The sequence below is a fragment of the Podarcis bocagei genome (genome assembly GCF_964188305.1).
Source record: "Podarcis bocagei genome assembly, chromosome: 7".
Taxonomy (NCBI): domain Eukaryota; kingdom Metazoa; phylum Chordata; class Lepidosauria; order Squamata; family Lacertidae; genus Podarcis; species Podarcis bocagei.
In genome coordinates this window covers 84,257,037-84,273,533 of record NC_138132.1, presented here as the reverse complement: position 1 = coordinate 84,273,533, position 16,497 = coordinate 84,257,037, and the positions used below count along the sequence as shown (strand labels likewise).

Below are 16,497 nucleotides of genomic sequence, written 5' to 3'. Positions count from 1 at the left end.
GGTAGTGATAAAGCGGGATATCAAATCCAAACTCTTCTTCTTCTTGTATCTCATCTTTCCTCCAAGGACTCAAGCTGGCTTACCTCCTACTCCTCCCCACTTTATCCTTACAACAACCCTGTGAGGTGGGTTAGGCAGAGATACTGTGACTGGCCCAAGAGCCACCCTGTGAGCTCTCCCAGACCTAGTCCAGCTCTCTAACTACTGCGCTATCACTGACTCATACACACACCACACCAGTGTGTGTGTGTGTGTACGCTTGTACACACCGAGGGGGCCCTTTGAATACATTGCGAGTTGTGCACATCTCGGCATGCTTACTTGGAAGCAAGTGCCACCCCTGCAATGGGACTCCCTCCGGGGCATGTTTGAGCAGCCATATCAGCGTCTCTCTCTTCCATCATTTGCTCAGCCTAAGCTCAGTTTTGGCCAAGATGGTGTCCTCCAGCCGCTTGAACCAAAACTGCCCTCAGCCCTGACCATCCAATTGCAAGAAAAGAATCTTGCGCTCAGCTCCTGCTTGGGGGTTGACCACTTGCCTCTGTTTGGCCACGGTAAGAACATGGGGTTGGACTTGATGGCTCATTGGCCTGACTCGGCAGGACTCTTCTCCTGTTAGGTCTTGGCTGTTTCCCCCTGGATGAAAAGGGCGAGGGAGGGAAAGCCAAGTTTGTACACATGGTTAATTGTTCCTAAATGCTAGTGAAATGACACTTAACGGTCCTTGAAGTTCTGAGTTAGTCACCCAACAAGGACAAACTGTTTTACTACTGCTAGGTTACACAGCACGGAGTGAAACATTTGATTTCATTAAACTATTTCAGTGCATTCTTTTTTTAAAAAAATATTTTATTCAATTTTCAAACATAAAATAGAAAATCACATAACAAACACGTGAAATTCTTTCACCAAAGAAATAACAAACGAGAAAGCATACAATTATACCAACAAACAATATAGAAAAGAAAAAAGAGGAAAAGAGAAAAAATAAAAAACACAACTGTTCATAACTTTTTTGTATACCTAACTGGACTTCCTCACATCTCCTTACCCTGCATTCTCTGTAATATAAATGCCAGCAAATTATTTCCTTGTTTTCAGTGCATTCTTCTTAAGGCTTTTGCAACTGGGGAAAAATGCAAATTTTATTAGAGCAAAGACCGTATTACAATTGCTCCTATTATAAGGACTATATACAGGGGGAATTTATTTCTGGGATGAGGGAGCATGTGCGCCGCCCCCGACATACGGCTGAACTACAGTTCCCATCAGCCACTGGCGCAGCATGGTCAACAGCCAGGGATGATGGGAACTGGAGTCCACTTGCCACCAACCTCTGCTTTATTATAGATGCTTTGGAGGGCAGTCAATGTCTTAACAGGAGGTCCAAGGATGCCTTGAAATGTCCACAAGCATTACTCTTTGGAATCTGTAGAGTTCAATCCTTCCTTTACTTAGGAAGAGGGACAGGAATCAACTTTGTCAACATCTGGGCTGCTGCCTTGCAGATTCCCTCCAACCTGTGAGCTGGTGAATTGCCTAAACCACCCTGGTAGCCTCCGCAGCCTTGGCACAATGAAAGTGATAGCGGCAAGAACCAGGACTCCTAGAGGGATCACGATTTCAAAAGCTCGTTTCACGACTTTTGTGCTCCAGTTCTGCCTTGGAGACCCACCATCAATGCTTCCCCCGGACCCCCAAAACGTGCAGTTTGGAGGGGCCCAGCCGTTGTTGCAGTGGCAGTTATTGCGGTTGTTACAAACACCTCTGTCACTGCACTGTTTATTGGGATCACACACTGCCTTCTTCCTGAAAATGCACGTCTGGTTCTTGCAGAGTTTCCCAGGGCCACATGGAGTGCCGTCAGGCACCATTCCGAGATCCACAAAATCTGTCCCGCCATGGTAGGCCACGCTCCAGCAGCCATCGCCAGCGCCTGACAACTCAGTGGGAGTCACGGTATAGTGTGGTATTGAAGGTACGTCTCTGACATTGCTACACTGAATTCTCCCGCACTTTACGTCTTGAGGCTGGCATTTCACAAAAGTACTTCCTGTCCATTCCCTGCCACAGTTGCCATACTTATCCCCCACAGTATTCCGAGACTGAAAGCAGGATGCTGGAGCCGCTGTGGCTCCATAGCCAAAGATCCTGGCGCACAGGTAGTTGTGAGTCCAACACTGCTTGGCATAACAATAGGAATCGTGTTTGCTACACGGCGTCCCGTCTTGCATGTACACATCATTGGGGCACCACTCAGATGTCCCACTACAGTACTCGGGAAGGTCGCACTCATTGTTCTGAATTCGACAAAGGTCTCCACTTGGACGGAAGTGACAGTTTTTACAACATGCCCCAGAAGAGCACTGTGCACGTGGCTTCAAGGTGCAGTCAGCGTTGCAGCAAAGATCCTGCCTGCACCTCTGCGTGCCGCCGCAGTCACATTCTTCTCCCTTATCCAACAATCCATTGCCACAATGCTTGAAAGGTGGTATTTTTTGGGGCCTGTTGTCCAGGCAGTCCAGGTTCCCTTTCAGCACAAGTTCTGCATAAGTGTGAATGCTGCAGTTGCTGAACTCGTTCGTTTCTGCCTGGTACGAATGCATGACACAGGTTTTGTATCCTCCACAAACACAGTTGGATTCGTCGTGTTCAAGCCCCATGTGATGACCCAACTCATGGGACATGGCCCTTGAAAAGAGAATTGGATTCTTCTGCAAGTAGCTCAAAACCCCTGCAGAATAGCTTGGCCTGCAGATGGCATTACCGTATGACTTCCCGAGGGTGTGCTCGAACTCCTGGTGAGTGAGCAACAGGGCTGTGTCGTGCTTCATCCACTTCGCAAGACGGTTCACTCTCCAGCTGTTGAAATTATTCAGAAGCAACCCAACGCTATTTGTAACCTCGAAAGGGTTGCCTGTGTTCCAGATCTCCAGTCCAACCAGGACAATACTTGTGTGCAGCACCTGGAAGTGCACACCCATTAAGTTAACTATGTCCAAAATGAGGTATGCCATCCTGGTTTCATTGGCACCTTCAAACTGAAACAGCTTCTCGTCCACAACAATGTACAGCTCAATGTATTTTGGGTGCCTTGGGTCACGCCGGGTCCCCCTTTCCGCCCTCAGTTCTTCTGCCTGACGCTTTGCAACTGGAGCTCTCATTCCACACATAGAAGGCTTTGGTTCGTTGATCAGGTAGAGAAGGTGCTGAAAAGCTGAAGAATCGTGGAAAGGCTCTATGCCATAATTTCTGTCTCTGATACTTAGGAATCCTGTCAAGCCAGAGCAGGTCTTAAGAACCACAAGCGAATTGGCTACGCCCTCCACATGCCCTTCGTGGTAGCATTCAACAGGGATGTAGGGATGACTTTCGATCCGTCTGCCCTGGGAACTGTATGTGAAGAGTGGGAGGTTTTTGACCAGGAAGTCATCCTTCCTGGGCTTCAAGTGAATGACGTAGTCCTTTCCTGATACATTGAGGATATAGGAAAGGTCATCCTTCTTGGCTTTCCCTTCAAAAAGCACCAACTGCCTTGGGGTGATCACTTCATACCACGTATACTCAGGAGCAGGAAATGAGCTGGTGGGAAGGAGGAACCCCAGCAAAATAACAGGATTCATCAACTGCAGAACCAACCATTTGTGGAGGCCACCGCTGCCACGTGCCATGATTTGCTTCCACTATTCACTATCCTTAAACAGCCTAGAGGAGAGAGGAGAGAAATTGAAATTCAAGTACAAGGAGAGAAATTTTTGATTGTAGGAATAGACTGGGCTTTCTGACTTAACATCCCCACCAATCATTAATTCTCAAGAGGCTTTTTTAGACTTGTCAGCGTGCTCAAGAAAACACAAGGCAATTCCTGCCACTGCCACCATCTCTTGACAGTCGTCAACATCATTTGGTTGTGAGAGAGTTTAAAAAGGTGAAGCGCCCACTGCTGTCTGGCATATGCAAATGGAGTTAGGGTAACCAAAACACAGGCCGTCCTTAAACCTTTGACTCTAAAGGCCTCCACAACTTTAGGGCCTAGGCGCCACAAGTTTCTCTTCTCAGAAGCTGTTGTGGTCACCTTTCTGGGTGATAAGAAGGACCAAAAGGAGGAAGGGTGGACAGCAGAGAGAGGAAGATACCCCAATAATTATATTCCTCTAGTCCCAGGAATTCTCATTTAATCTTCTAAAGTGTATTTCCAGAGGCTTCTAGATGACAAAGGAGACGACAAAGAGGGAGGAGGAACCACCATACCGGTTCAAATGTCCTCTCCTGTGGTGGGTAGCGGGAGCTACCCTGTCCTGATGTCCTGCGCTGTGCTTCTTACTATTGTGTAAAGCAAGGCAGCACCGTCAATGCTTGTGTGGCTATTCCTGTCTGAGACTGTGAACCCTGCTATTTTGCTGTTTGCTTGCCAGTGAGCGCCTCACCCAAAATGGCCGCCCGGGAGACGACACGTGGGCCCTCCCAAGATGGCGACCGCCAGAAGCCCTCAACCAAAATGGCCGCTCGGGCTACTCCCACGTGCGCCCACAAAGATGGCGCCGATCGCCTGCCCTTACGAAGCCCTTATCAAAAATGGCAGCCACAACCTCAAGTGGCACTCCCCCAGGAAGGCGGGATGCCGCTGTATCCACAGCAACCAGGCAAACTTATTGCTCAGACAAAGCAGGCGACGTTGCAGAGTAGAAACAGGAGAACAGAATGCAATGCTGAACCGGGGGCAGAACAAGAGCTGGGAAGGGAAAGGTAGAAGGGCAGGAGGCGTCGTCCCGTGGGGAGCGCGGACCCAGGCGATGCAAGGGGGAAAGCAGGGGAAAGGGGGGGGGTGGAGCCAGCCGGCAAGCCACGTGAACTTAGTAACCGCAGTTGAAAACCAGGAAACAAGAGAGATTTGCAAGGAAGAAAAGCGCACCAAAGCGATAGGAAGGAGCGGAAGGACAGAGCGGGGCGCTCCCTTCCTGCTTTTCCGTTTAATCACGCTGCTGCCTGTACTCCTTGCCACCCGCTACGGCTCGAGGGGTGCTCGAGTGGCTGGTGTGATCCTCCGGCGCTTCCCCTGCCGACTGTCAAGAAGGCCTCCGAGTAAAAGAAAATTCCCGGCGCGTGCCTCCCAACCTTCTTCCGACCGGCCAATGCCACCCCAGCAAAAGCGATTTCTTGCTCGGTGGGGACCGTGGTCTCCCAGTGATTTCAGCTCTGGAGGGTGAAGCCAGGCGCGAGGCAGAAGGTGAGGAAAAACCCGCTCAGCTGGAAGGGGTAAAAGGCGGTCCCCGGGCGTGCCTAGCCTTAAATAGGCTAGACCACGCCTCCCCGGACCGCTGATCGCCGACACGCCCGGGGATTCCCTACTTTCGCGGGGGCAAAGGCTAGCCCCCGCGTGAGGATGTGGGAGGATTTCTGCCCGCAACCCCCTCTCCTCTGAAGTCGGAAAGGGCTATATCGCCCAGCCCTAAATGTAACTCACATGCCAGATGCGATTTCGCTGTATTTTTAGTGCTACCTGTTTCACCTACTTCATTGCTATTATAAGCAGAAGGATGTGCTGAATTTTCTTTTATTTACGCATTGAGTGTATTGCTCATGGTAATGAGATTTATAGCAAGACCTTCCTCTGAGGAAGTCAGGGTGTATTTCATTCTGGGCTTCATTGCTGCCTGGGGCTTGGAGCCCACGCCCTCCGCATTAAACGTGATCAGAAGGAACTACAGTGGAACCTCGGGTTGTGGACGTAATCCGTGATGGAGGGACGTCCGCAACCCGCAGCGTTCGCATCCTGAAGCGCCGCGTCTGCACAGGCGCAATTCAGTGCTTCTGTGCATGCGCGATTCAGCGCATGTGTGAGCGGCGAAACCCAGAAGTAACCTGTTCTGGTACTTCCGGGTTTCTCGCAGTCTGTAGCCCGAAAACACGTAACCTGAAGCGTCCGTAACATGAGGTATGACTATAGTAGATTCTGATAACTGGTTTTGGTTTTTCTGCAGGTTTTACTTATCCAAGCCAGAGGGCTGTACAAGAGGTTTCTGAATTCAACTGGCTATGTGGGCGATCAGGAGTGGGCGATGATTAAGATGGTAGAGCAAAGAGTGTTTTTGTACCCCATGATATTTTTTTGCTGCTGGGGTCCATGTAAGGAAAGCTGGGGAATGCCCTGCCTTTGACAGTCTGCCTTGTTACGTGTCTAGAAAGTCAATGAGAGTTACTCCCGGATAAGTAGATATAGATCAGTGTTTCCCAACCTTTTTTGGGCAAAGGCACACTTGTTTCATGAAAAAAATCTCGAGGCACACCACCATTACAGCCCCGTGACGTCAGCGCGCAGCGTCACGCCGGGAGGGACATGAATTGCTAGCAAATTACATAATCACCTCCTTGAGGGCTGGCTCATCTTCTCCGAAGGCAGAACCCCATTAATTAACAGGACAGACTCACACCATAGCCAAGACGAGGGGGGAAAACCTCAGTCATGCACAGTCATGCACATGTGGGGGCTAAATGAGGACGAAGACCGGGCAGAGAGCAGGGTTCAAATCACCCCACCTGGCCAGGACAATCCCTGGGTGCTCCCTTGGGCCACTCGCCTGACCCACCTCGCAGGGCTGTTGTTGCGAGGATAACACGGGGAGAACCACGCGCGCCCCCGGGAGCGCCTTGGAGGAGAGAGCGGGCGATGAATGCAATGCACGAAATATATGAGAGGCGACCAGGTTTTGCAGGTGAGGGGCCCCCGCCAGCCTCCGCTTCCAACACCCGCCGCAACGACGCCGAAGTTTCCCCCCGGGCTCGGCTTGGGGAGCAGCGCTGCTCCCCCCGGCTGCCCTTCGCCCTCCCGGCTCTCTCTGCCGCCCACTGGGGACCCCCCTCACCTGCCAAGTCCGGAGCGCCGGTGGAAGTTGCATGCATGCATGCAGGGCGCCGCGTTGCCATTGCATTGCACTGCACTCCATGCAACGCCTGCACGCATGCATTGCCTTGCACGCCCGCCAAGGGGTCTCCCCGCGGTCCAATGCGTCCCCTCCGGCGCGGATGCAGCATTGCAAAAATAACCCCCCCCCCCGACGCAGCCCTACCTGGGGGGCAGCCTCCGCCTCCGCCGCTCCGCCTCCGCGGGGATCCCCGGGCTCCATCCTGCTGCCCGATCTCCGCGGGGGCGCAGGCAGGCTGCGCGGGGTCTGCGCGGAAGAGCCCCTGCCCGCCCGGCCGCCGCCGCTGCGCTCATTCCATGGCCGGGAGAAGAGCGCTTCAAACAAAACGCCCGACCCGCCAGGCCACGCTGGGAAACGTAGTTCGCGCACCCCACGCGGGCGCGGAGCCCAAGGGCAAGGGGACTACGGATCCCGGCAGCCCCCGCGCCGGGGACGGAGGGGGAGAGGCCGGGTGCAGGGATGGCGGGACGGGTGGGCGAGCGAGTGAGTGGCAGCCGCCAAGCCTTGGCCAAGAGCCAGGAAGGGCCTCCCCGGAGGAGGAGGAGGAGGAGGGAGGCGCAGAGCGGGAGGGAGGGAGGGAACCCCAGGGGTCATCTAGTGACGGTGCCCCAATCGAAAATTTGACTTTAAAAAAAAAATCTTTCGAATTTTTTAATTTTTCCCGCGGCACACCAGGCAACATCTCGCGGCACACTAGTGTGCCGCGGAACAGTGGTTGGGAAACACTGATATAGATATATATGTGGCTTGTCCTCTCAGATAAATTAATTTAATGGAAATAAATAAAACAATGTTCCTCCTTACCTTTTCTCCCAATAACCCACAAAAAAGGCATTCTGGAAAATTAGGGGCGGGTGGTGCTGTGGTCTAAACCACAGAGCCTAGGACTTGCCGATCAGAAGGTCGGTGGTTCGAATCCCCGTGATGGGGTGAGCTCCTGTTGCTCTGTCCCTGTTCCTGCCAACCTAGCAGTTCGAAAGCACGTCAAAGTGCAAGTAGATAAATAGGTACCGCTCCGGCGGGAAGGTAAGCGGCATTTTCCTGTGCTGCTCTGGGTTGCCAGAAGTGGCTTAGTCATGCTGGCCACATGACCTCGGCCAGTAAAGAAAGATGAGCGCCGCAACCCCAGAGTCGTCTGCAACTGGATCTAACGGTCAGGGGTCCCTTTACCTTAGAGCTTCGAAGCTCCAGAAAGGTTTTGGGGGGATGCAAGTTGGATGAAAGGGGAGGGGAGCTGGAGACTGGAAAATGTCCTTCTGTGAACTTCCATGTCTGTCTAATATGCTAAAACTCTTTCACCAGTGTTATTTGACATTCTCGATTATTAATAATCCACAGACTTTTAAATCCCCTCCAAAAAAGAGATAAATAAACACCACTATTTTTATTCCATACAATGTTGGGGGGGGGAACCCACTTAAAGACCCACCAAAAATACATGGTGCAAATCCAGTTTATGTGGATCACTTAGATTTATTTGCGTTGCTTCTGAGGCAGGGCAAGTTGTGCTAAGCACATTTCCTTCAGTGCTAGATTCCTCCCTGTCTTTCCCTTTCCTTATCACTAAATTTTGTTTAGAAGGAGCCTGAAACTCCTAAGGAGTTTATGGATTCAGTTTTTCAAAGTGACAGGGCATTTTCCGTAGACTTGAGGTCTAAATACAACAAGTACCCAAAGGGGTACGTGGGTAGCACTGTGGGTTAAACCACAGAGCCTAGGACTTGGAGATCAGAAGGTCGGCGGTTCGAATCCCCGGAACAGGGTGAGCTCCCGTTGCTCGGTCCCTGCTCCTGCCAACCTAGCAGTTCGAAAGCACGTCAAAGTGCAAGTAGATAAATAGGTACCACTCTGGTGGGAAGGTAAACGGTGTTTCTGTGCGCTGCTCTGGTTCGCCAGAAGCAGCTTAGTCATGCTGGCCACAAGACCCGGAAGCTGTACGCCAGCTCCCTCAGCCAATAAAGAGAGATGAGCACCGCAACCCCAGAGTCGGCCACGATGGACCTAATGGTCAGGGGTCCCTTTACCTTTACCTTTACCCAAAGGGGGGAAAAGAGAGGAATAGGAAAAGAGGAATAGGGGAAAGAGAGGAATAGGGAATAGGAATAGGAAAAGAGGAATAGGGAAAAGAGAGGAATAGGAGGTGGAATAGGAAAGAAGCAAGCTTAGATTTGTAAACGTGCCAAATCGCAGTTATAAAGATGAATGTATTGCCTAGAATGTTATTTTTGTTTCAAACATTGCAAATTCTTGACAAGATGGACTGTTTCAAGAGGTGACAGAAGGACATTTCGAAATTTGTCTGGCAGGGCAAAAAGCCCAGAATAAAATTTAAGATTTTAACGGATGCAAAGGAATGAGGCGGATTTGCCCTGCCGGACTTAAAATTGTACTATGAATCAGCAGCGTTCTGCTGGATGAAAGAGTGGATGCTCCTCGAGAATACAGATATCTTGGACTTAGAAGGATTTAACAACGTATTTGGATGGCATGCATATTTATGGTATGACAAGGTTAAAGTGCACAAAGTCTTTAAAAACCACATTGTTAGAAAAGCATTATTGGTCATAACATATATTGGTCATAACATCATGTTTGCTGACTGGGAGCAGTTGTGGACCACCGGTATGAAATTTACGGCATGTAATGCCTTAAAGGAAAATATTATGAAAATGATTTATAGGTGGTACATGACCCCAGTCAAGCTAGCAAAAATCTATCATTTGCCAGATAATAAATGTTGGAAATGTAAAGAAACTGAAGGTACCTTTTACCACCTTTGGTGGACGTGCCCGAAGATTAAGGCTTTCTGGGAAATGATATATAATGAAATGAAAAAGGTACTTAAATGTACCTTCCCTAAGAAACCAGAGGCCTTTCTCTTGGGTATTGTCGGCCAGTTGGTGCCAAAGAAAGATAGAATTTTCTTTACGTATGCTACTACAGCAGCAAGAATACTCATCGCAAAGCATTGGAAGACCCAAGATCTACCCACCCTGGAAGAATGGCAGACGAAGGTGATAGAATACATGGGACTGGCTGAAATGACTTGCAGAATCCGTGATCAGGGGAAAGAGACGGCGGAAGAAGATTGGAATAAATTTAAAGTCTACCTTAAGAAACATTACAAAATTAATGAGTGTTAAAATGTCTAGATCTGAGGGGGGAAAAGAGGTGTATAGCTGAAAAAGATTAAGTAAAAGAAAAGAATAAGGGATAAATTTGGTGTAATTAAGTGTTAGAATTTGCTGAAAAAAAATTTGGAATTGGAATGCAGAAAGGGGAGGTTTGGGGAAGTCGGCGAAGTAAGGTTTATGAAAGAAAGGATATGAAATTATACATGTTTGTTTGTTTCTTTATTTGTTTTTTGTGTTTAAAAAATGCTTGTAAAACCAATAAAAAATTTTATTAAAAAAAAATAGATTTGTAAACGTGATGATGGGGGGGGGAAGGTGTGTTGGTATGTATTGGTTTTTTAAAAAATAAGTAAGTACGTTGGACTTTTCAGCTGAATTCTGAGCCCACAAAATCCAGGGGTGCATTTAGCAACTTGGATTCCTCAGTGGCTCGGGTTAATTGATAAAGCTCTCAAATTATTGTTAAAACATTGGGCAGTGGGGAAAGGGTGTTGTATGTAAATCAGGGGTGGGTGACCTTTGTCACCTTGAGGGCCGCAGTCTCTGATGGACAGCCTTCCAGGGGCCACTCACTATGAACGCCTCCCTTGTTCTCTTATAATAGCAATGGCGCCCACCTGAGAGGTGCCGTTCCAGCTGAAAAAAAGCCCTGGTTTAAATCGTTTTAAAAGTACTGTATTTTCAGTTGTATTCTTTAAAGCAGGCTTCTTCTTGTTGCGTCGAATTGCTGCTATAAAGATGAATGTGTTGCCAATAATGCAAAATGGACTGTTTCAAGAAGTGGCAGAGAGACATTTCTAGATTTGTCTGACAGGGCAAGAAGCCCAGAATAAAATTTAAAATACTAACTGATGCAAAAGAAAGAGGGGGATTTGCCCTGCCAGATTTTAAACTCTATTATGAATCAGCAGCTTTCTGCTGGTTGAAAGATTGGCTGCTTCTTGAGAACACAGACATTTTGGATTTAGAATGTTTTAACAATGTTTTTGGGTGGCATGCATACTTATGGTATGACAAGGTTAAAGCACATAAAGCATTTAAAAACCATATTGTCAGGAAAGCATTGTTTAACGTCTGGACAAGATATAAAGACTTACTTGAAAACAAAACCCCAAGGTGGTTGTCACCGATGGAGGCAAAGGCCCAGAAAAAGCTCAATATGGAGGCCAAGTGGCCGAAATAGTGGGAAATTTTGGAGCCGGAAGGAGACAAAGTGAAATTGCAGAGTTTTGAGAAACTAAAAGATAAAGTGCGAGACTGGCTTCACTATTACCAAATAAGAGAGGCCTACAATTCAGACAAAAAAATTGGCTTCCAGGTGGAAAAATCAAAGTTGGAAACAGAACTGTTAGATCCTAAAACAAAGATACTTTCAAGAATGTATAACTTGCTGTTAAAATGGAACACTCAGGACGAGACGGTTAAATCTGCTATGATTAAATGGGCACAGGACGTTGGACATAACATCATGTTTGCTGACTGGGAACAGTTGTGGACCACAGGTATAAAATTTACGGCATGTAATGCCCTAAGAGAGAATTTTATGAAAATGATTTATAGGTGGTACATGACACCAGTCAAGCTTGTAAAAATCTATCACTTGCCTGATAATAAATGTTGGAAATGTAAAGAAACTGAAGGTACATTCTTTCACCTTTAGTGGACGTGCCCAAGGATTAAGGCTTTCTGGGAAATGATCTATAATGAAATGAAAAAGGTATTTAAATATACTTTCCTGAAGAAACCAGAGGCCTTTCTTCTGGGCATCGTCGGCCAATTGGTGCCAAAGAAGGATAGAACTTTTTTTTTATGTATGCTACAACAGCAGCAAGAATACTTATTGCAAAGTATTGGAAGACACAAGATTTACCCACTCTGGAAGAATGGCAGATGAAGATGATGGACTATATGGAATTGGCAGAAAAGGCTGGCAGAATCTGAGACCAGGGAGAAGAAACGGTGGAAGAAGACTGGAAGAAATTTAAAGACTACTTGCAGAAATACTGTAAAATGAATGAATGTTAAAATGATGTTGGACTGAAAATAAGTGGTTTTGGTATTCAGGCTAATAAGAATATGTAAATATAGATAGTTATATGGATGAAAATATATAGTTATAATAGGTTAAGTATACAGAGTAAAGATAAATGAAAGAGGGTAAGGATTTGCTGAAAGGACTTTGTAAACGGGAATACAAAAAGGGGAGGTGTGAGGAGGTCAAGGAAATAACCAAATGAACTTAAAGATATTGGAAAATGGATTATTTTTTTCCTAAAATATTTTCCCCCCTTTTTTATTTTTTCAATTACCCGTTTTTTTGTATTTTGTATGTGTAATTGTTGGTTTAATTATTTTTAATTTTTAAAACCTATGTTTAGTGTAAAATCTCAATAAATATTTAAAAAATAAAATAAAGCAGGCTTCTTCAACCTTGGCCCTCCAGATGTTTTTTTGCCTACAACTCCCATGATTCCTAGCCAGCAGGACCAGTGGTCAGGGATGATGGGAATTGTAGTCTCAAAAACATCTGGAGGGCCGAGGTTGAGGAAGCCTGCTTTAAAGTTTTGAAGTTTGCCACCCTGGGACTTCTTTGAGAGGATACAGGTTTAATAAGTAAAACAAATAATTGGCTGGGGAAATAAAAACACCTACCTGTGCCTTACTGAAGTCACTTTGGGGCTACAGCGATGCGATTTTATTGGTGACTGAGTCCTCCCCTTTGGATTTTTCCAGCCTTTATCCTTGGAATCTTCAGACTGACATCTTTGGAGCACACCAGGCCGTACATGGGATTTTGTGTTTTAGAGGTAAGCATTGTGTTAATCTTTGAAGCCCTGAACAACTTAGGTCCAGCGTAACTCAGAGATCGCCTGAACCCTTGATCACCTGCAGGAGAGTCTTTGCTCGTTCCCCGAATTGATGAGGCAAATTTGACAACAACAAGAAGCAGAGACTTTAGTGTCATTGGCCCAGTCCTGTGGAACACTCTGCCACTAGAGATTTAGCAGGCACCTTTTTGTGCCAGGTTTTCAGTGCCCGCTGAAATTTTTTTCTTTTCCATCAGGCTTATGCAGGCAATTAAGAATACACCCCCCAACAGTTATCCAATTTCTGATTTTAACATTTTTATATGGTTTTCATTGCATGGTTTTATGTACAGCTGTTGTTTATTTTTAAATTGAATAGGGTTATGAGAAATACAAATTCAAATGGGAGCAGCCCTGTTACCTTGCTGAAAACAAGCAGGTCTGGGCCTTGTCAGTGCCTGAGCAGGTGATTGTGGGAATGTTCAGGGTGGCAGGAGAGGATATATTTTTATTAATATCCTTCCTAACTTGCGCTAGCAACTTCCTTTACTTAGCAGGGTTTACATTCCTCTTTTCATGCACAGCAGATAACTGGTTGCAGGCTCGTGTGAGCCTCTCACTATTATACAATTCAATCTGTCTCAGATTGAATTGTACGTTCCTGGTAAATTCGCTTGAATCCCTCTTAAAAAGAATAAAATGCCACAATCTTATTCAAAGATGATAAAAATAAGTTTACTCACATCAGTTCACAGTTGGATCCCTGAAGGCAAACTTAGTTACCAATATGTACATGTGGATCTACCCCATATGGGGTAATAATCCCAGTTTTGCTGCTAGCTGAGAGCTAGCAGAGCAGTCCTAGCTAAAAGCTGATCCAACGAAGAAGGAAATCAAAGAGAGAGAGGGATGCTGCGTGACTTGTCCTTTTGTTACCTGGACAGGTAAGGTCACGCCCACCTTCTATCACATGCAAAAGGAAGGATGCTCTAGCCAGGAGGAGCAGGAAGTTTCAACTGGCTGCACCAAACATTCCTTCACATGTCTTCTCTAACATTACAAGGAATGTTGTACTTGACTGCTTCTCAGTGATTGCAAGGGAGCTACATTTGTATCCCTCTGGCTTCCGTGACGGAAGCTGTCAATGCAAGGAAAATAAATAAAAATAAAAGAAACAATGTGAGCCTCAGGTCAACCCCTGACAGCACCACTGACATGACCAGCGCTGCGGACAATGGGATCTATGGGCTAGCCCTGCAGCGTGGGCCCTTTGCCCCGACTGCAGCTGGGGTAATAAAGCCACATTAAAATGAATCCTAAAAACTAATAGCAAACTCATTCTACACCTGCCAACTGCAGCGTCCACCTTCCGAGAGGGAGGAAAGCATCACCCAAGGTTTGCAGAAGTTCAGAAAATACGTTGGGCTAAAGGTAAAGGGACCCCTGAACGTTAGGTCCAGTTGTGACTGACTCTGGGGTTGCGGCGCTCATCTCGCTTTATTGGCCAAGGGAGCCAATGTACAGCTTCCGGGTCATGTGGCAGCGAACCAGAGCAGCGCACGGAAACGCCGTTTACCTTCCCGCCGGAGCGGTACCTATTTATCTACTTGCACTTTGATGTGCTTTCAAACTGCTAGGTTGGCAGGAGCAGGGACCGAGCAACGGGAGTTTATCCCATCGCGGGGATTTGAACCGCCAACCTTCCGATCGGCAAGTTCTAGGCTCTGTGGTTTAACCCCATTATGTTGGGGTAGGGGAATGCTAAAACAGCCCAGGGAAGACAGAACAGGTTTGCCTGTCACCCCAGGAGGGGTGGCGAAAGGGGCTGCAGTGTGCTGAACCCCGCTGCAACATTTTGTTGCAGATTCTACTCGTCTTTCAAAATGGCACTGGATGCTCCTTCTGAAAAGCAAATGGGGATTTTGGGGGGGGGGGGTGGAGTGAAGGTGGCTGCTCTTTGGGGCCACTCGGTTTATGGGATTTCTATCCCAGTATCTTCTCCGATGACAATCTATACTGCCCCCCCCTCCCTGTGTTGCCATTTTATTCTCACGCCAACCCTGTGAGGTATGTCAGGCTGAGAGGATGAGCAACAGGTCCAAGACAACCCGAGGAGAGCCTTGGGCAGTATTCATGTTATTTCATGTCAAAGATTTATATTGGGGAGGGGCAGCGGCAAAGCACCTTGTTTCGAATGCAGAAGGTACGAAAAGGGGGGGGGGCTGAAGCAAACAATTTCAGAGGAGGCCTTTTTGTCTGTTTAAAGATGTGGATAAGGAGACGGAGTACATTTAAGGCAGCAAAACAGGGCGATAGCCGAAGAAAAGCACAGTAAGCAGCAGCAACAGTGAGGATAGGAGACTCCAGAGAGGCTGGAAACGGACTAGGCCTCAACATGAAAGCAAAGTACCGTATTTTTCACTCTATAGGACGCACTTTTTCCTCTCCAAAAATTAAGGGGACATGTGTGTGCGTCCTTGGCTTCAGCGATAGCAACGCGAAGCCTCCGAAGCACAGAGGGAGAGCTCCCCCCGTGCTCTGGAAGCTTTGCGTTGCTTTCGCTAAAGCCTGGAGAGCGAGAGGGGTCGGTCAGCGAAAGGAACCCGAAGCCTTTGGAGTGCAGCACGCGTTCCCGCTGCACTGCAAAGGCTTCAGGTGGCTATCCCTGAAGCCTTTGGAGCGCAGCGGGACCTCACGATGCACTCCGGAGGCTTTGGGTTCCTTTTGCTGAAGCTGGGAGAGCAAGACTCTCCCGGCTTCAGCCGAGAGGGAGAGCTGCGCAGCGCCCCTTCAGTGAAACGGAAGGAGAAATGGAAGGGTCTCCGTTTATCCTGCCACTTCGCTGTAGGGGCGCTGAGCAGAGAGGGGGAGAATTCCCCCCCCTGTTCTCCCCCTCCTATCGTCCAGTGCATCCTATGGCCCTGTGCATCCTATAGAGCGAAAAATATGGTATTTCATGGAGTTGGACCAGTAGCTTTCAGGCAAGGGTCTCTCCCACACCTACCTGGAGGTGCCAGGTTTCGAACCCAAGACCTTCAGCATGCTGATCAAGGGCTTTACTGCTGCGTTGTGTTCCTTCCCCAAAAAAGTAAATTAAGGTGCTAGACCTCATGGTCTTGAGGGGGGGGGGAGAGCTGATTGAAATGGCACTGCTGGATTCCTCTGCTTCAACTGGAATTTTGCTGCTCTCCAGTTCTGCTGCAGCCACTGACCCTGCCCGTCTCCCCATCTCTCTCCTAGGCTCTGACGGCGTCATCCCAGGGCCTCCTGAACTGCGCCGTTTACTGCTGGACCCAACATACGTTCCGCTGCATGAAGCGTAGGGCCTGCCAAGACGGCGAGACCCAGACGCCGCTCCTGCGGTCCCAGAAGAGGTTCTACGAAAGCACGCTTCCCGCCGCTGGCCGCCAGGCAGAGGCCAAGTCCGCTGCGGGCTCCACGCTGCTGTGAGCAAGGGAGCTTTTGGAGTCCCTCTGGCTGAGCACCCGAAACTCTCTCCTCCCACTCCTTTGGCACCCCCTCCTCGCTGCCACGTATTGCCAGAGGGGAAGGTGGGCAGCCCAGCCACCTTGGCCCACCAGGCTCCCCACCTGATCCCACCCGTGCCCTGCCATGTTCAAGGGGCCACTGACA

The 16,497-nt window shown here is 48.3% G+C and overlaps 1 protein-coding gene and 1 pseudogene across 2 annotated transcripts; one reads left to right on the top strand and one right to left on the bottom strand.

Annotated features, from left to right (window-relative positions):
* Window positions 1-1,127: 1,127 nt before the first annotated feature.
* Window positions 1,128-3,723, bottom strand: LOC308591900 (disintegrin and metalloproteinase domain-containing protein 21 pseudogene; annotated as a pseudogene). The gene has a single exon. The product of its transcript is annotated as a disintegrin and metalloproteinase domain-containing protein 21 pseudogene (transcript).
* Window positions 3,724-5,862: 2,139 nt separating this feature from the next.
* Window positions 5,863-16,485, top strand: LOC308592040 (transmembrane protein 116-like). The gene is made up of 3 exons (XM_081203309.1): window positions 5,863-6,126; window positions 12,791-12,864; window positions 16,105-16,485. The coding sequence occupies exons 1-3, from the start codon at window positions 6,060-6,062 to the stop codon at window positions 16,312-16,314; spliced, it is 351 nt and encodes a 116-aa protein (XP_081059435.1). The 5' UTR covers window positions 5,863-6,059; the 3' UTR covers window positions 16,315-16,485.
* Window positions 16,486-16,497: the final 12 nt, after the last annotated feature.